Genomic DNA, 20,296 nt, shown 5'->3' on the forward strand with positions numbered 1-20,296 from the left:
AAAGTCATATAAAATAAATAAATTATATAGTTGTGTTTTTCCAAATCATGATTAAATAAATTTTCTAAAAAATAATAGAACATATTAAAAGCAAATAAAATAAAAAGTAGATTTATCAATATCTTTTTAAAAAAATTAAAAAATAATTTTATTAAAATAGAAAAGATCAATTTTTTTCTTAAAAGAAGTATGAAAATTCTGAACAAAACCTAGGAACTTGGAAATACCAGACTTTGTTTTAGTCCCTGGTTTAGGGTTAATTCATTAAAGAAAGAGACCAATTTAAAAATATATATATATTTTCAAGATAAAGGAAAGTGAGTAAGAGTGACCAACTGGTCCCTTTGTTAATTAATTAATATCTTGTGCCGTATAAAATTAATTAATTAATTATTTTAATATTTTTTTTGTCTGAGTAATTATTTTACATTAAAAAAATGATTTTTTTTTTAAAGAAAAGGAAATGATTTGATTAATCTCATGTGATATATAAAACAAAAAAAAGGAAAAAGTTTTTCGAAAGCAACGTATTTTGAGGCAAAAGTCTCCAAGAGTTGGTGCGCTCAATTATTTTATTTCTAAAATTGACATATGATGCTATTAGTGTTTCTTATTTTAGTAAGTTTTAAATAAATTATGTATATTTTCAAAAAAATATTCATATTAAATTTATTTATTTATATATATAAATTAATTATTTAAAATATATAAATAAATCTATAAAAAATAGAATGTGAAATAATTAATATCTATAACAATTACTGTGACATTTAAGTTAATAAATTGAAAGAGTCGTTATATAAGAATATTACATATTTTTATCTGTGTGATCATTCACTTTTATACTATAAAAATATAAAATTAAATATAATATTTTTTTATAATTCAATAATAATATGATCGATTAATTGTGTGATCGTTCACTTTTATACTATAAAAATATAAAATTAAATATAATATTTTTTGATAATTCAATAATAATATGATCGATTAATTAATAAGAGATCTGATCGATTTAACTGGTCAGAAATTTTTTACAGATATAATGAGATGCTACTAAATTGTGGTTGTTAATATTAATTTTATATGAAAAATCAATCTAAAAACATGGGTGAGTTTTTCAGAGAAAGGTGGTAAATTTTGATAAAAAATGAAGTATAATAATGTCCGAATATTTTTATTACGTTACCTTATAATTACTATAATTATATTACATCATATATATCATTAAAAATTATAAATTATTTAAAAAACTTAACATATAATAAATTTCACCTTTACTAATTATATATTTACATTTTTTTATGGTGTTAAATAATTTCAAATAATTAACTATTTATGTATAAAGACTTTTCTTTAACTACTAATATTTGGGTAATGTTATAAAGAAATCGAATTTATATGATAATTAATTTAATAATTATTAAATTAAATATTTTTATTCAAATTTCTTATATTTATCATTACTCATATATAAATATTAATAAAATAATTAATTTAATAATTATTAAGCTCGTTTCTCAATCGTATTATTTTATTATTTTTTATTACTTAAAAAAAGAAAATATCACATTCGATCCTTCCAAGAAACAAACAGTGCAGCCACCTAATTAAACAAGCTCCCCACCAACTTGGCTCTCTTATCCAAAAGATCAATCGAACCATCTGTTTTTGTGATTTTCCCATTTTACCCCTTCACTTTTATCTGAATATTATTACCTCTTCCAGTCACAATAGAGTCGCTTGACCCATAAGCAAAGCATCACATTCATATGCCTCTTATTAATCCTATTTTCTTTTCAAAAATGAAGGAATTAAGAAAAATCATAAATAAAAAAACCTGTAAATACTGTCATCTTACCAGAAAAAAAACTCCCCCAACCCATACCCTTGAAACGAAGAACCCAACAAAGTAGGAAAATCCAATAAACTTTTTCCAGGGGTAGTTTGGTCAAGCTACAAGTTTCCATTTTCATGGACCACCTTGAATTATCATCATCAATGGCATCCTTGTGTAATTATATTCAACCTTGAGAGTTCTTATGTAACAATACTTGTACATATATGTGCATTTGTGGAGAGACAAAGTATGTTCAGCTCCTGCACTCCTATCTTTCTGGTTTTTTTTTTTTCTTGATTTCAGTATTTTGCAGAGGTAAAGAGTTACAAAAGCTGAGACTCAAGAAGGTTAAGGTACTTGGTTGATAGCTCAAATGGTGTCAATAATTTGAGTCAAGACTTGTACTATTGCATCCCTGCCCTTTTCTTGTCTTCTGGATTCTTTTGTCTTTAAGCTATTTCTAGTGCTGAGATGCATACATCAACAAAGATGCTAAGCAGAAGCAAAGCTGTTTTCCTTCTCTTGTACATTAAAGCAAATACTTTAAACGCATTCATATTTACATGTCTTGGGTATTGCTTTACATTTGAAACTCATTTTTCCCTTCTGAATTGACTGTGTCAAAGCTTGATCAACAATATACTAGCACAAATGCAAGCTGTTTTGACTTGGGTTTGAATAGAAATGTAGCATTTAGTTGCTTTTTTATTTGCAGCCTCTTTCGGGTTGCATTTACTTTGAAGGAAAAGTTGATTTTTCTTGGATATTTTATTTTATTCAAGAACAAGCAAGCAACTTTGAGTTTAAGCAAAGTTTAGACCTCTGGTGCTTAAGCTGTTAAGCATATCAAAGCAATATTTACATATTGTTCTGATTGAATTATATGCAATTAATTTTAGCAAGAATTGGGGAGACTGAATGATGTATGATATTCTTGGTGGTTTTCAGGGATCCTCAGAACGAGAAGACATGAGTCTTATGTATAGTCCTAGTTTCAACTATCAAGATGGAGAATTGAGAAGGAATCAAGAATCCATGGATTTGAATTTCCATCATTACCATCAAGCAGAACACCAGCATAGTTCAGGCCTACTGCGTTATCGGTCAGCACCAAGCTCATTTCTTGAGAGTCTTGTCAGTGGCGCCACTGGCCATGGGAATGATAGTGGTGGCATTGAAGGTGAGGATTCTCTGTATTTCCAAGCTTCGAGCCCTGATATGGATACAGTGTTGGCAAGGTTTATGTCAACATGTAATGGTTCAGGGGATTCCAATTCTGAGAATTTGCAAGAATATGAAAAAAGACCAGCAATGAAGCAAGAAATGGAAGATTCACAAATAGTTTATCAAAGTTCACCAATCAATAATTTGGCTAGTAATGGAAATTCTGTGGATGTTAGCAATTCTCTGGACAGCAGTTTTGGTGTTATGAACTCAATGGCCTTGGAAAATTCTATGCAGGCTTCAAAGATGAGCACTGTGAATGGTTCAAATCTTGTGAGGCAAAACAGCTCTCCAGCTGGATTTTTCTCCAACCTAGGCGTTGACAACGGTATTGTTCTTTGTTTTTATGCTTTGTTTGTTTTCCCAGAAAGTTGGCAAGAATAGAAGGAATGTGGGTGGAAGTTTTCTTTTCTTTTTCTTTTTTTTTAAAGATATGTTTGTTTGAGATTCCCTTGAATTTCTGACTGAAAGCTATGGTGGCATTTGATTTGTCAAATTGAAAAATTATTAAAAAAAGTTAAAAATTGAAAATACAGGAAAATGCTCTGTAGATTTCCTTTACTTTTTCTGCAACCAAACATTTTGAATTCTTGTCCCTTGCTTGGCTTGGAGGCATCAAAAAGATTTGTTAAGATTTTTTTGTCAACCAGAAAGGCTGAAGGCACCTCTAAAGGCTTTATGCAAAGAAAGTTGACTTTTTGAATTTCTCCTTCTTCTTGCATTCCAATTGGATTTTTAGTTTAACTATTATGACTAAATAATTCTTTATAGTTCATTGCTTAAAGATTGATAGCATTGATAATAATTCTCAATGGTTAACAGGCTTCACTGTGACAAAGGATGCAGGCGGTGTTCGAGCCTGCAATGGCTTGAATGGAGAAGCTAATCCATCAACTAGTAGCTTAAACAATCATCTAAGTTTCCCTTCAGGGCAGAGGCTTTTGCCTCAGATTGCTGAATTTGAAGATGAAAACCCTGGGGCAAGTAGTCCTGAAGAGAACACTAGAAAGAGACAGTACATGAATTTTGCAGATAACACATGGGATGATCCTTCATTGAATGACTTTAAGCGGTTAAGAAGTAACGATGGAAATGTGTTTTCTGGCTTATACATGTTGGACAATCAGGTAGAAATTTGCAGAAACTAAGTAGCCTCTTTTGTTCATTCTGCTAAATTCTTTGAACAAATACTAACAGTATCATCATTCTTTTATCAGAATGAGAATTCTGGAACTCGTGTGTCCGGTTTGACTCATCACCTGAGCTTGCCTAAGACAGCTGCAGAGATGGCTAATGTAGAGAAGTTTCTGCAGTTTCAAGATTCTGTTCCCTGTAAGATTCGAGCGAAAAGGGGTTGCGCTACTCACCCTAGAAGCATCGCAGAGAGGGTACGTCCTAATTAACACTTTCATTCATCCAACGATAGTCTTTCTATCTTATTGACAAGAACAATGAATTAACCATTCGATATATGTATATGTCGCAGGTAAGAAGAATGCGAATTAGTGAAAGGATGAGGAAGCTGCAAGATCTTTTCCCAAACATGGACAAGGTAGTTCAAACTCCATGGTCTAGATCAGTTTCTCATTCTCAAATTGTGACTCATTCTTAGTGATTGTTAGATACTAAATTATTTTATATCTTTCTTCTTGGCAGCAAACTAACACAGCAGATAAGTTAGATTTCGCAGTCGAGTACATTAAAGATCTTCAAAAACAGCTCAAGGTAACGTATAAAGAATACAAACCATGAATCAACATCACTTGATCTTTAAAGTTTTAACTAGATTTGAATTGCCTAATATTCTTCTATCTTTTGCAGACCCTCAAGGATACTAAAGCAAAATGCATGTGTTCTAGTGAACAGAAACAGCATTCAAGTTCTTCTTCTTGATTTGACTTCTGTACATACATTGCAGCTAGGAAAATGGGGAAGATTGTGAAGAATCACTAGCTACTTAATTTTTAGTGTAATGTAGGAGAATAGGATCATAGGAGATTGTGATGCTCCTTTTTTTTTTGGCTTTAAGCTGTCTTATTAGTGAATCTCTTCAGAAAGAAAAAGAAATCAGATTCTGCTGTACTTTAGTCTGTAGGGCTTTTCAAGAAGATAGGTTGCTTAGCAAATAATTATGTTGTAATTTCTTGAATGTAAATGTCTTACTTGTGTTTTGTGCAATTTCAAATGTTGTAATTCTGTTTTGCCTTTAAGCATTAATTAAAAACGCTGCGTTTTAGTGATAGTATCCCCTTGTTGACATCTCTCTCTCGGTGCTTTTGTAGCTCTTTTCCTGTCAAAAGCACCATTTTCCTTCACTTATATATAGAAAAATCAAAATAAAGTTCCCACCTTTTCTCTTCTTCAGTTTTCTTTTCCATTCAATTTCCCCTCCAAATCCTGTCTCAGGTTTCTGTTAAAAACCTACAGCATTGAATCTTTCTTTCCACATGCTTCCTGTCCCAGAAGTTTGATTCAAATATTTTCCCTCCCTCTCTCTCTCGTATGAAGCTTTGGATTTAATGTAAGAAATCAAAATTTTTAATCATCGTTTATATGAAAAGAAATTAGTTCGTGTGATATAAGTGAGAAAGAGAAAGAGGGATGTCGAATTTGCTAGTGAATTTCAATCAGAAGATAGACTACGTGTTCAAAATCGTACTGATCGGAGACTCTGAGGTGGGGAAATCGCAGCTTTTGGCTCGATTTGCCAGGAAAGAATTCAGTTTGGATTCAAAAGCTACTATTGGAGTTTAATTCCAGATTAAAGCCATCATTATTGATCGCAAAACCATTAAGGCTCAGATTTGGGACACTGCAGGTCAAGAACGGTACTCTCTTTTCTTTCTCTCCACTAGGTGAATATTTTTGATCGAGGGAAGCAAAAGGCCAAAATATTTCTTTGGACATTGAGCTGTGGTCAAGTATATTTTACACCCATGAATTATTTAGTTTTATTGAGCTGTTTAATTGGGTTGAATTTGCATTTCAATGGTGAGATCCTTTGGGTTGGTTGTTGATATGCTTAGCAGAAAACTTATAATGAGAAATCTTCTACTGTGAAGCTTATTGTCATGATGAACACAAGGAGAAGCTAATTCTTACATTAATGTATCTACCTCTCGTTCTTTCTTTTGATAAGGCATGTGTGTCATGCCTTAGATTTATCTTGTTGATTGTCATGATTTGAAGAATGACAGAAACTGAATTTCATTTATTTGGGGCCTGAAAACGACTGAAACTGCATTGTCTATTGGGCATGTGCTTGATTCTCTTGAAAATGACTCTTTTATAATGATAGTTTTATGCTGTCCACTAATTACATTATGTAAAGATAAACGAAATGTCTGTCACTATGATTCTCTATTAACCAAATGTCTGACAGTAGAGTAGTGTTTTTTTCTTCTATACACTAATACATTTCAACAGGTGCCAGGATGTTGAATATTCATATGTTTTGTAATGCTTATGCAGAAATTATTAATACGATTCTTTAATGTATGTAATTCGAGGTAACTGAAAAAAATTTCTTTTTGATGTTGCTGAATTGTCTCGGAATGAGTTGAGGTTGGAACTAGGGAGAGCAGAAGTTAAGGTGTAATAATGATTGAAATGGAGATGGAAAGGCATTGGTGTTATCTTCTGAAAGTCTCGTGCATCTTTAGTATGTTTTCATGACCTTTTTTTGTCATTTATTGGTTTCAAACTATGTAGTTCTTAGGTAAATATTGGGATAGAAAGAGACAAATGCTTATATGATAATTTCAGTTATTTGAGTATGTTGTGTGATTAGCTCAGAAGAGTATCTATGACTTGTATATAAGATGACCTATAAACATCACAAACCGAAACTTTAGAATTGAATTGCCCTGATTGAAGTGATTGCTAATAGTTGATAGAAGAACTGTTGAGAAATCCTTGAGGATCGGAACCTAGTACAAGCTGAAGAGTGAATATGATAAAACAAACCTAGCACAAGCTGAAGAGTGAAGATGATAAAACAAAGTGACATGAACACTGGGAAAAAGTAGGATATATCTGGCATTAAAGAGACCAATGATCGATGTTGTAATTAGTTGAAAATGGTTTAATTAGGTTGAACCAGACAACAGATTTTTCATTGCTTCAGAAAGCCAGACAGGAACATATATGGGTGGGTGAGAAAAACTTCTTATTTCTGTTACCCATGTGATTTGTTTATATAATATATCTACATTTATCTTCTGTATGTTGAACAGGACATTTATGTGGTTACTCTTCCTGCTTGTACATTTAAGTCCTAATGGATGCATTAATTGATTGTGTAAACTGTGGTGGCAATTTTAGGTATCGAGCAGTGACGAGTGCATACTACAGAGGTGCCGTGGGGGCAATGCTGGTCTATGACATAACCAAGCGTCAGTCATTTGATCATATAAACAAGTGGTTAGAGGAATTGCAGGGGCATGCTGATAGGAACATCGTCATCATGCTTGTAGGAAACAAATCTGACCTGGGGACCCTACGAGCCGTGCCTATTGAGGATGCCAAAGATTTTGCCCAAAAGGAAAACCTGTTTTTAATGGAGACATCAGCTTTCCTTTTTATCCTAACGGAGATTTATCGAATTGTCAGCGAAGAAGAGCCTTGTTGCAAATGATGACCATGAATATGGAGGACATATTTCACTTCTCAAGGGAAACGAGATTGTTGTCCCCGGACCAGAGCGTGAATCGGGAATAAGAAGTTCAGGTTGTTGTAGATAGGATTAATCTGATTCCATGCTGCACATCACAGGTTTCTGTTTGTATAGTCAGGTAACATACTTTTTCTTGCTTAACATGATTACTGTTCTTTATCTGACAACAAATATTCATATTTCGTGTTTCAGGTATTGAGTTCTTTTTCACTTTCTCAAGAACTTATTCAACTGTTTTATGGAGATCTTAGAGCTTAAACTTGAAATGTTGTGATATACACAAGATTACGTTGTTGTGAACCAAAATTGGCACATTTCATAATAGTTAGCTGCGTTTGGCAGCTGAAACAGAAATGGGCTGGTTCCCTTATTCTTTTTACAACATACAATTAAGATTGTTTCTTGTCTCATGGCCAGAATTAACAGAACTAGCATTCAACTCATTTCTTAGCTTGTAGTGTTACTCTGCTGTGTGTCTCTTGCACGATGCATCTGCCTTGATATGTTGTTTAAGGTCTCTTAAAATATTAATCGAGTATGATAAAAAGTACCGTTAATAAAATAGCTTTAGACTATCAAACTGTCTTTTTATAAAAAATTATGAAGTGGGTCTAGAAATCTAGACGAGCCAACGTTTTTAACGAGAGCATTACGTGGTCCACTGTGGCCTTGTCGGGAGGTAAGATTTTTTTGTTTTTTATTTGCAAGATAGTTAGATTCATTTAATGGGTTCTAAAGCCCAGAAATAATGACACTATATTATTATTATTAAAGGAATACTAACGACAAGTAGTTTTCTAATACTCTCATTTTATTAGTGGAAGAGTATAATCATTAATAATTAATTAAAAAAATAATTAATATAATAAAATAAATTAAATAATTATCACTAGTATTTTTCATAAAAATAATAATAATGTTATTATTATTGAAATAAATGTTTTAAAGTGAAAGGTACTACATTTATTCAAAATTTATAGAGAAGGTACATTAATTTATTATTATGAGTTGGCTTGATTTGACTTTTTTTTAAAAGCATATTTGAGTTTGAGAATTGGCCATAAAGAAAATGCATTTTATTTAATTTTATATTGTTAATATGAATTATTTATTTATTTTATCATGTTAAAAATTATATATTTAATATGATGTAGATAAATTACCCAAAAAATACAATTATAGATGGTAAAAAAATTATAAAAAAACAAATAAAAGACAAGAAAATATTTGACCTATAATATTTCATTTTGACATTAATGTCAAATATTCATGATTATATGCTAAAAGATTAAAACTTGTACGTTATGCTCAAACACAATTACTTTAGGATGATATTCCATTTTTTGGGTCTAGCTTTTTAATCAAAATGAGGAGATCATTGATTTTTGGACTAATTTAAAAAGAAAGAAAGAAAATAAATGGCGGAAGGTTGGTAGTTGTATAATTTGTGGCATGTTCTCAAAAATATTAATTTTGATTCACTTATTGCGATGAAATTGATTGAACTGTAAATTATGTAAGGCCCCGCTGCTCTGGAAGTAGTGTTGTTTTCTTGATGTGAACTCTGTAAGCTTTGTCTACGCCAACAGCAACTCTGACAGTCAAGCTCATAGTCTACCCATCCTTTTGCCCTTACGTGTTTCTGTTCTTCAATTTTAAGAGTAATTTTATTTTTTATTTTTCAACTTCTTGTTAAAAAACTCTCCACTTTAATTTTATATCGATAAAAATTTCTCTTATAGACAATAGCATATTTTTAAGTTAAAAAAATAGAATTATTTTTCTCCTCCTTTCATTTATTTCTCTATCTTTTCAGAGAGATTTATAATTTAATTTTTAATAAATCAGTTCTTATATTTTTAAAAATCTATTAAAACGTTTTTATCTTTTTTTCGGTCAACAAAATAGTCTTTCTATTATTTTTTCCGTTAAAAATAAATAAAAAATAAGAATTTTTTTTAAAAAAATCTTATTTTGCCCTCAAATAAAATCTCTTATTTAATTTTTAGATATTACTATTATTAACAAGTCAGTTTTTATATTTTCAAAAATCTATTGAAACGTTATTATCTTTTCTCATATCTATTAAAAGGTTATTATCGTTTTTTTCCATTAACGAAATAGTCTCTCCTTCTTCTTCTCCTCGAAAAAAAGAAAAAGAAGAAGAAGAGAAGAAGAAGAAGAGGAGAAGAAGAAGAAAAAGAAGAAGAAGAAGGAGAAGAAGAAGATGACTATGAAGAAGAAGAAGAAAACGATGATTATGAAGAAGAAGATGATGATTATGAACACGAAGAAAGAAGAATCGCCTCTTCCTTTTAATAAAAAAAAAATAAAAGAAGAACAAAAATAAAAAGAAAAAGAAGAACAAAAAAATAAGAAAAAAAGAATAAGAAGAAGAGGAAGAATCGATGAAGAAGGAGGAGGAAAAGAACGGAGTGATTTGGTTTTTTGCTATATTTTTAATAGTAAAAATAGACAAGGAGGAAAAGAACGGAGTGATTTGGTTTTTTGCTATATTTTTAACCGCATAAATAGACGGAAGAATTATTTTATTGATGAAGAGAAAAGATAAGAATATTTTAATAAATTTTTGAAAATATAGGAATTGACAATGATAATATCCAGAGGTTAAATTGTAAATCTCTCTATTTATTTATATATATATAATATTTTAATTAAGGTTATTTATATTATTTTTTAAAAAATATTAACACTAATTTATTTAAAATATTTCATAAATAAACAAATACTGAGAATTTCAATAATTTTTACCTGAATACCCTCCAAGGAATCGGTCTTCATAAGAAAAAAGAAAAAAAGAAATTGATTAAAAGAAAAATTAAAAATGCAAGTAATTTAACTTTATAATGTTTATGGGTTGAAGCCTAGGAATCACTAGACTTACATAGAAAGTATTATCTTTTGCAGAATTTACAAGAGAAGCAATTCTGTTTTAGAAAAATTACTGGTGTTTTTGAGGGTAGAGATGAACTGGAAGCCCTTTAGCTGGAACTGGGATTGGATCTACAACAATTTTCTCATCAGGAATAATTTTCTCCCACTTGAATCTTCTCACTATATTGTGTATGAAAACTAAGATTTCCAATCTTGCATACTCTTTTCCAGGACACATCCTTGGCCCTCCTCCAAATGGAACAAATGTGTAAGGTACTGCTGCCCTTGATCCTTCAAATCTTGATGGGTCGAACTTTTCAGGTTGTGGAAAATATTCTGGATTCTTATGTGTTGTATGTGCGCTCCAATATAACTACCAACAAATAAAAAAAAAAAAAAAAATTACTCTTTCATCTCTAAATAAGTAAAATCTAATTTTTTTTAAAAGATATTTAATGGTTTGATTCTTTAGTTTTGTAGCATTAATTATTTTTATCTAATTTTAGGTATTTTTCTATTAAGTTAATAAAATATCCAGAACAGAAAAATATTTTAAATCCCTAAAATCTCTAAATAAATTAACATAAAATTGGAGAAAGAACTAAAATTTTGAAGAGTCAAAATATAAAGACTAAATTAATGATTTTTTAAAAAATTAGGGAGTTATATGTTAATTTAAACATTATTCAGGGATTAAAATAGTAATTTTTCAAAAAATATGGAAGGAATTTTTTTTAATTGCTTGAATATTTGTGATAAGCTTACTTTCCAACCCTTTGGAATTGAGAAACCAGCGTAGTTGAAGTCATGTAAGGCTTCTCTAAATGAACCTTGAAGTGGTGGGGCTAATCTCATCACTTCACATGCTACATTCCATGAGTATTTCATCTTCTGAATGTCATCCCAGTTCAAAAACTCCCCTGATGCTTTTGATTTTAATATCTCCATTTGCTCTGTAATTCATATATATAATCAAGTATTATACATGCACAATTAATTTTTTTTCTCATATTTTTATTTATTTTTGTATGCAATATGGAAGTGGGAAAAAAAAAATTTTGTTTTTTCAGGTACCTTTCAGAACATTGTTGTATATTTCAGGAAGCTCAGAAAGAAATTTGACCACAAAAGTAATCGTTGCACTTGCTGTGTCATGGCCTCCAATGAGCAAAGAAATGATCTTATCGGCGATCCCAACGTCCCCCAAGCGTAGCCCATCTTCATCGGTTGCTATCAACATATGTGACAAAATATCTTGCATTGGAGAAGCTTTATTCTCAGCAAGATCCTTCCTCCTTTGCTTAATCATCGTCAACATCTGGTTCCTGATAATCTTCGAGGCCTTGATTCCACGATGGAATGGTGTTCCAGGCAAATCTATGGGAATCGAGATTATTCCTGACGCCATATCATTGAAAGGAGCAGCAAATTTTGTGACCTGTTCTGGATCATCCATGCTCAAGAACACTTTACAAGCAACTGCAAAAGTGTAAAACTTTGCAAGTGGGTATACGTTTACTTGGTTTTTTCCTTCCCAGAAATCCTCGAAGTGTTTTTTTGCCTTTGCATCCATTACACCAACGTATCTCTGCAAGGCCTCAGGTTTGAGAAAGTTAGGCAACATATTTCTCATTTTCAGACCTTCTGTTTGGATAGAGCTATGAGTAACTGAAGGGAAGAGTTTCAAGACCGAGTTAGGCCACCATGCAGTGACAAGCTTGTTCTCATTAGAGAACAAGAATTTATTACCTTGAGCACCACAAACGACGGCGGTTTCTTCACCGAGAATTGAAGTCCTAAAAAGCTGACGAGAGTATTTAGCCATTCTATCAGAAATGAACTTTTCAGGATGACCTTTTCTTCCTGTGGAAAGAAATTCCAGGCTCTCTCCAATGTATGGCAAGCCCACGTTACCTGGTGGGAGATTTGTGAAACTTGGCCTGTACAACACAGCAACAATTGGGAAGGTAACAAGGATAATGAAGATGGTGAAGGCAGTGAGAAAGAACAACTCCATTTTTTTTGGATTTTTTGTTAGAGGATTCAAATGGGAAAGCAAATTTTGTCAGAGGCAATGGCGAGAGCTGGTGGATTATTATATAGAAGGAAGAATCGAAGTCAGAAGAAGGCTATATAGAATCAGAGAAGGTTGGTAGTAAATTGATGGGTTTCATTCATTATTTGTAATATTTTTTCTTTTTTACAATTGGGAAAAAAAATTACAAAATACTTTTGGATACTGAAAATTATTGCTCTCTATACAATGGTTATCTTTTTTTTTTTTTTTTTTAAAAAAAGGCGTTGTGTAATTATTGAGCAAAGGGTTAGAGCACTCAACTATTTCTTGTTAGTTTGGTAGTGAGAAATAAATGATCATCAGAAAATCAAGTTAAAATTTTTTTTTTAAATGGAGATTGGAAATAGTAAAATTTGAAAATATTTAAATTTATTTAAATGCACTGTTATCAAATTAAAATTGTGAGTGTAAAATGAAAATTAATTTAGAATTTAAATAATGTTCAATTAAAAATTTATTTTTTATTTTATAAATTAAATTTTGTTAATAATTAAGCTATAAAATAAAATACATGGCATCGGAGAGGAGAGAAATTTTGAGTTTGAATTTTTCAAATTATTTATAAAAAAAAATATAAATATATGTCAATTTTGGTATTCTTTGTTCAATCCTTCTCATTGGTAATTTGCCTTTCATTACACTTTAAATGTTGCACAACATAATTAATTTAAAAAAAAAAACAAAAACTAGAAACGTCTAGCAGCTTAGAGCAAAGGACCAGACATAGTGGGGCAGAGCTTCTGTCGGTGATTTTTTTTTTTTTTGGGCTTGAAAAATGGAAAAATAAAATAATTTTGACTGATGGATTGGGACTGATGAAGAGTATTTAGATACGTCATCTGATTACACAATCAATTCCTGTAATCCTATCAGTCAAAACTATGTCGTTCTGTAGTTTGTATTCTAATCAATGTACTGATATGGAGTGTATATATAATTTTAATTTAAGCTCAATTTAATTTAAAAATAAAAAATTTTGCGTCAAATTTCTTAACTCATTGATTTAAATTAAAAAAAATACTAAATTTTATGATTTTTTAGTTAGATTTTTTGGAAAGTTAACTAAGTCTTAGGGAGTGAAAAGTTCTCTTTGGAAAAATTAATTATTAAGGAATTATAATGTAATAAATTCATTGGTTCTAAAATTAAAATTGACTCGTTATTATTTGGAAAATTGTTATTTTTATTATTATTAAATTATCTCTGAGTTAGAATTTTCACTTTTTTATATATTTATATTTTCTCTTTTGAAAAAAAATCTTTTTGCTTTTATGAATAAAGATAACGTATTTTAATTACAAGCATTATTTGTAGACTAATTAGTCAAAATTTGAAAATAGTGATTATATCATTTTATAATTACCTATAATATCCAAAATTTCTATAAAATAATCGCATTAGTTGATCTGTAATTATTTTTTTATTAATTTTTATGATTGATTTTAGCTATTATTTAAAAACATTTATAGAATTTAAAAATAAAGTTTTATTAACAGTTTTTATGGAGGGTAATCATTAAATTTTAGAATTTTGATTTATTTTTACTAATTATTTTAATTGCATAATCATTTCCATTTATATTAATTCATATATTATTTAATAATCATATTTATTCTAATTCCATTTAATTTCTACTCAATTAACGTGTTTATGAAAATAGCTTTATCGAATCCTTATTTTCATTTAAATTTAAACATTACTTCTATTTCTATTTCTATTTATATTAATCCTATTTTAATTTGATTAAACTATTAATTGTAATTCTATTTTAACTTTTAATTACATAAATAGTATGCTCATTAAAATATATCTTTTTAATTAATTTCTTGATATGTTTATTATCTTTAATAACTTTTTTCTTCATTCTATTTATATTTCGTTAACAACTATTCTATGATAGTTCTCAATTTGTTCATTTTATTTTATTTTTTCCATTTATTTTTCAATATTTTATCATTATCTTTGTTCAGTCAAATAATTATATTATTAAAATTTAAAAAATTAATTATAATCGATGATCATTGGACTTTTTCCATCCTAACAAGATCGAACCCACAAAAAGAATATTGGCTCAAAATTTACCATGACTTTTTCATGGACAAATCAATTTACGCAGAGCGCTCCGATTTGGAGATACGAAACAAGCTGGATCAGACATACGCACAGACTCATCTTTTAAAAACTCAATCCGGTAATGTGACAGGAGGTAGACAAGGCAAATTCAATCACTTTGCAGTCTTACTTGCATGAATGTCGGAGAAATTAAATGTCCGTCTGGCATGGAGAAGAGACTCTAATATGTTCGTACGTACAAATCTGAATGATAAAACATGTGGTATTATAGACGTCAAATAAAAAAAATAGATAAAATGGAAAAAACGTCTTATTTTTTATCTAAACTTATATTCATACGGTAGATTTTATTTTTTAAATTTCAGAATATTAATAATTTATAATTAAATTAATTTATTATATAAGGCAACAGTTAACAGCGCATTCTTATTTAGTTTATAGAATTTATTATAAAATGGTAAAAAATATTATTTGTGAAAATTATTGACTTATGTTTTATGATAGAAAGAAGGGAAAATTATTTTTTAGTCCTTAAGGTATAGCGTAATTAATATATTTGTCCCTCTATTTTTAGACCCCAACGCTTTCGTCCCTAAATTTTAATTCCATTAAAATTAGAGGTCCCTCCGTAAAAAATGCTGTTAGTGATAGGAAAAATGACCGAATTACCCTTTCTAGAACTCAATACTTTAGTCCCTGAAATTTAATTTCTACAAATTTATAGGTCCCTCTCTCAAAGAATTAAAGGAAAAAATACATTTTTGTCCCTAAGATATTACTTAATTAACATATTTATCCCTCTATTTTTTTGAATTCAACATTTTAGTCCCTAAAGTTTAATTTCGTCAAAACTCAAGAAAGAAAATTTCAAACTCAATATCCACAAACAAATAAAAATTTTAATAAATTTAAAATTCAAATTTAGCAAAAATAATAAAAATCAAAATATATAAAATTTAAATTATTAAAAATAAAAAGTTAAAACTCAATATAAATATTTTTTGTGATGCTGTTCGTCGTCGATCACTGCTCGCCATTTTAAAAATTTATTAAAATGTCTCTGATATTTTAAAATATTTACTAGTTCATCTTTTCGTTAATTTTAGTCGTTAAGTATTATAAAAAAAATCTAAAATTTTCATGATATGGAGTGACTAATTAGTAAATTTTCTAATAATTTGAGGGACTAATTAATTTTTTTTTCTAAACTATAGGGACTAAATAGTAAAATATTTAGTGATAAAATTAATAGAGAAACTAATTAGTAGACTTTTTAAAATGTTAGGGACATTTTAATATATTTTTCAAAATTGAGGAATTAAGTAGTGTGTTTTTCCATACTATAGGGACTAAATAATATTTTTTAATTTTATTATTGATAAGGGTATTTTTGAGATTATATTTATTATCTTTCTTAGATCCGGTGAAAATCATTGACTTAACAGAAATTTTTGACGGAGGGACCTTGAATTTTGACGGAATTAAACCTCAGAGACGAAAGTGTTGGGTTCTAAAAATAGAGGGACGAATCCGTTAATTACGCTATATCTTAGGGACTAAAAAGTAATTTTCCCTAAAAACGAAAGAAAGAAAGAAAGAAAGAAAGAAAGAGACGTCACGAGATTTCGAGTGCGATGTTTGATAGGACGTTCATTAGATCAACAAAATAAATAGGCATCCTCTGCCAACTATTTTCTGAGTAAATTAAAGCCCATGTGCAATTCTCCCCCTCATTAAATAGTAGAGATAATGGATTCAGACAAATTTATTTAGATATTTTTTAAAATAGATTCAGACAAATTTAAGTTTATATTCAGGTTGGGTTTTAATAAATGTTTTTCTTTTTTGCCAAACTAGGTATTTTAGCTTGTCTTATTCTTGATGGAATAGTTTTAGATATTTTTTAAATAAATTTAGACAAATTTAAGTTTGATTAGACGAATTCTTAATAAAACGAATTTAAATATTTTTAGATAAATTTTAATAAATTTAAGTTGATTTTCTATACCTATTAAAGATTTGGATAGAGTTAAAGTAGGCCATTGGTGGAGTTTCAACCTTACACATTTCAGAAAGTTCTTTGTTTATCATTTTTCTATTATGTTAACAATTATATGTAATTACTAATCAATTCTATAATTTTTTTTTATTATATTTGTACATAAACATAAGACAGAAACAAAACATAGTATTGACCATTGAAGGACAATGTCCAAAACTGTTGTCCTCGTTTGTAACAGAATAAAATCAAATGAAAAAGTTAACTGAAATTATATTATAGCTGCTGGAGATCATTATAAAAATAATACTAAAAACTAAAAAAAAAAAAAGAAAAAAAAGCAAAGCCCTACCTAATGTTTCCATCATCTCGTAGCTGTCTTCAAAACAGCTAAGAGAAGAACAGCCACTCCACTCTCTGTCTCGCCTCCAGCCTCCAGCGGGCTGAGACGCAACAGCCTCCCATTGCTCGCTGTCCACGTACGTTCCACAGTCGCGCCTCTAGCATTAGGTTTGCTGGTCCAATCTCGCAGCACGCCTCCTACTGGTCTAGTTGCGCAGCTCACCAGCCGCTGGTCCGCTGGTTCCTATCTGGTCACTTCCTTCCCTCCAGCGGCCGGCTCATCAGGTCCGCTGGTCCCAATCTGTATGTGATTGAACCTTAGCAAATTGATTTTGTGCTTAATATTCAGTATACTAATATGATTTACGTTCTATACTTATTATTGTTTTAATGAATTTGGATGGATTATCTACTTTAGGTAGGATTGAATTTTATTATATCACTGTTATTTATTATAATTTTATCGAAATTTATATTTTTATGATTTAATTTCTTCTATAATCGCTGTTAATTAACATTCACATATTTAATCTCAAAATAAATGGCATTTAAATAAGAGATTTTAAATTTTATTTTTTAATTTTAATTTTCAATTAAAAAAAACAGTCGCTTTTAATTATTTCAGAATTTAAAATCGTTATCTTTATTTTCGGCTCTGGTTCATGAATTTCATCATGTGATTAACTTTAATTTCAATAAAATACTTAATTTTTTTTTTGAAATGGATAAAATACTTAAATTTAATTGGCTTATTTTTATTGAATCTAGAATGAATCGGTCCACATACAAATTTTCAATAAATACATATAAAAAATTATGTCAGTTGGGTTAGCAAGTTTATTTAAAAATTATTTTTATCAGGCCACGTTATCAATATAAGTATACTTGGGATTTATAATTTTTTTTTTATATATTTATTCTATTTATAGCATTTATTTATTTTATGTATGTATTATTATTATTATTTTAAATATAACTCCTAAAGTAATATTTAAAATTTGTTCACTTTTAAAAACCATTATAATATAACGTGAAATTAGAATCTTATTTTATTAATCATGACAGGTTTTAGAATTTGCTTAATACCTTGTATATGTGTGTACATATATTCATAAAATTTTATAGTAAAATTTTAAATTTTAAAATATAAAAATATATAATATATTATTATTTAAGTAAAAAGAACATTAAACAACATTTTACGGTAATATAATTAGTATAAGGAGGGAAATAATGACATTGTGAAAATATTTTTGATTCTTTTATGTTATTTAAAACTATAATTTTTAGTATTTAAATTAATTTCAAAATACAGATAAATTTGAAATTTTAAATTTGAGTGTTTATATAAATGAGAAAAACTTTAGAATTAAACTTCAATTGAAAATAAAATTTTATAAAAATAATTCAAAGAGTATGAACTTTATTAAAAATAGACATATTAAAAAATTTGAGCATGTTAAAAATTGTAAATTAATTTTTTTAAAAAAAATGGATATTATTTTAAAAAAAAAAATAAATAAGTGATACAATAAAAAAAATAGAACTATGTTGTGCTTGGCTAAATTTATAAAAAAAAAAAAGAATGTGAGGTTTTTGGCGTCTACGGCAGCCATTCCACTACTCAAGTCAATAAACTGGAGAATACAACGAATGTAGAACCTGAGAGTAGTTGAATAAAAGAATTATGTATTTTTATCTCTATGATCGTTGACTTTTATACTATAAGAGAACGAAGTTAATTATAGTATTTTCTAGGAATCGGGCAATGATGTGACTAACTCGTTTGATGAGGGATTTGACCGGCTAAACTGGTCGGGGATCTTATGATTATAGGCGTAACGGTCGTCTACTAGATTATGTCTGCTAACGGTAACTTTGTGTGAAAACTCACTTTTTCGAGAAAGGGCGAGTCTTGATGAAGAGCTATGTATTACTGTTTCTGGATCTTCCTCTCCACGGGTGGGATTGTAATACCCGGCTAGACTCCGACATCAAAATTCCTACCGTCCGGGGGAATCTCGGATGTCGGAAGCCTCTAGAAGGGTAAAATCATGTTTTTATAAAATGTTTTAATGTATTTCGTGGGTTTAAACAAGAAAGAAATTAAGTTTTGAATGAAAATAGTCTTGAGAGAAAGACTCAGGTTCGGCCGCCGAACCTCAAGTTCGGCCGCCGAACATGCTTGCGCTTCGGGAGTGCTTTAGGCCTCCGAAAGCATAAGTGAGGGAAGTCCAGGTTCGGCCGCCGAACATGGCATGCATGCGGAGGCACGTTAGGCCCCCGAAAGTGGCCTGGCCAGCCACCTATAAAAGGGTCCCCTTGTCCGAATGGGCGAGCTTTTCTCCCCATTTTCGGCCAAGGTGAGTTCTCCGCTGTCCCTCGCCGATTTTGAGTCCTTTTCTTCAAATCTTTCATGATTTTCATGAGTTTTTACTTTGTTTTGAAGATTTTAAGCAAGTTTTGAGGCTTGGAAGACTCAGGAGCTCTTTTCCTTTGGTTTCCAAGTTTAGGTCGTCTCTCTCTCGATCTTCAAGAGGTAAGAGCCGATCTTGAGCTCATTGTATGTTTTAAACAAGTTTTAAGTGGATCTATGGGGTAGAAATGCATGTTTAGGTTAGTTGAACTTTGTTAGGTTTTATGTGATTATATGGACAATGTGTGTTGGAAATGTATGTTTGATGTGTTGTAGTTGGGGTTTAGGATAGTTTGAGACCCCTAGGTGTTGATGTATGTGTGTATGCATGCTTTGAGAGAGTTGGTTGCTTGTTTGGAAGGTTTGGGAGGAAAGTATGCATTGAAGAGCTGGTTTCTGCCCTTTGGGAGAAACCAGGTCCGGCAGCCGAAAGGAGTTTCGGCCGCCGAACTTGTCTGTGAGGCAAGCCTTTCGGCTGCCAAAGCCTGCCCCCGAAAATGGACTTTCGTCTCTGGAGGGCACTTTCAGCCGCTGAACCTACCGCCGAAAGTGCCCTGTTCAGCCTTCCTTTGCATGTTTTCTATGGATGTTTTGAGGTGTTTTAGGGAGTTTTTGGGGAGTATTTTAGAGTCATGTTTATGTTTGTTAGGTCCCTCATTTGAGTCCACCTGTGTAGGTTCGGACCCGAGGAACCGAGGACCCCAGCAGTAAGTTCAGCTGCTTCAGTTTATTGTCAGAGTTAGCCTGAGGTGAGT

At 30.2% G+C, this 20,296-nt stretch overlaps 2 protein-coding genes and 1 pseudogene across 2 annotated transcripts; 2 read left to right on the forward strand and 1 right to left on the reverse strand.

Annotated features, from left to right (window-relative positions):
- Window positions 1–2,043: 2,043 nt before the first annotated feature.
- Window positions 2,044–5,242, forward strand: LOC110623921 (transcription factor bHLH130). The gene is made up of 7 exons (XM_021768943.2): window positions 2,044–2,193; window positions 2,789–3,392; window positions 3,887–4,191; window positions 4,282–4,452; window positions 4,551–4,616; window positions 4,721–4,789; window positions 4,886–5,242. The coding sequence occupies exons 1-7, from the start codon at window positions 2,065–2,067 to the stop codon at window positions 4,955–4,957; spliced, it is 1,416 nt and encodes a 471-aa protein (XP_021624635.1). The 5' UTR covers window positions 2,044–2,064; the 3' UTR covers window positions 4,958–5,242.
- A 142-nt stretch (window positions 5,243–5,384) lies between these two features.
- Window positions 5,385–8,127, forward strand: LOC110623922 (annotated as a pseudogene).
- A 2,439-nt stretch (window positions 8,128–10,566) lies between these two features.
- On the reverse strand, window positions 10,567–12,774 carry LOC110625163 (beta-amyrin 28-monooxygenase). The gene is made up of 3 exons (XM_021770714.2): window positions 11,709–12,774; window positions 11,400–11,587; window positions 10,567–11,007 (listed from the first exon to the last, which is right to left on the reverse strand). Exons 1-3 carry the CDS (start codon window positions 12,649–12,651, stop codon window positions 10,702–10,704), a joined length of 1,437 nt encoding a protein of 478 aa, XP_021626406.1. The 5' UTR covers window positions 12,652–12,774; the 3' UTR covers window positions 10,567–10,701.
- Window positions 12,775–20,296: the final 7,522 nt, after the last annotated feature.

Source organism: Manihot esculenta, chromosome 10, assembly GCF_001659605.2.
Source record: "Manihot esculenta cultivar AM560-2 chromosome 10, M.esculenta_v8, whole genome shotgun sequence".
Lineage (NCBI taxonomy): Eukaryota > Viridiplantae > Streptophyta > Magnoliopsida > Malpighiales > Euphorbiaceae > Manihot > Manihot esculenta.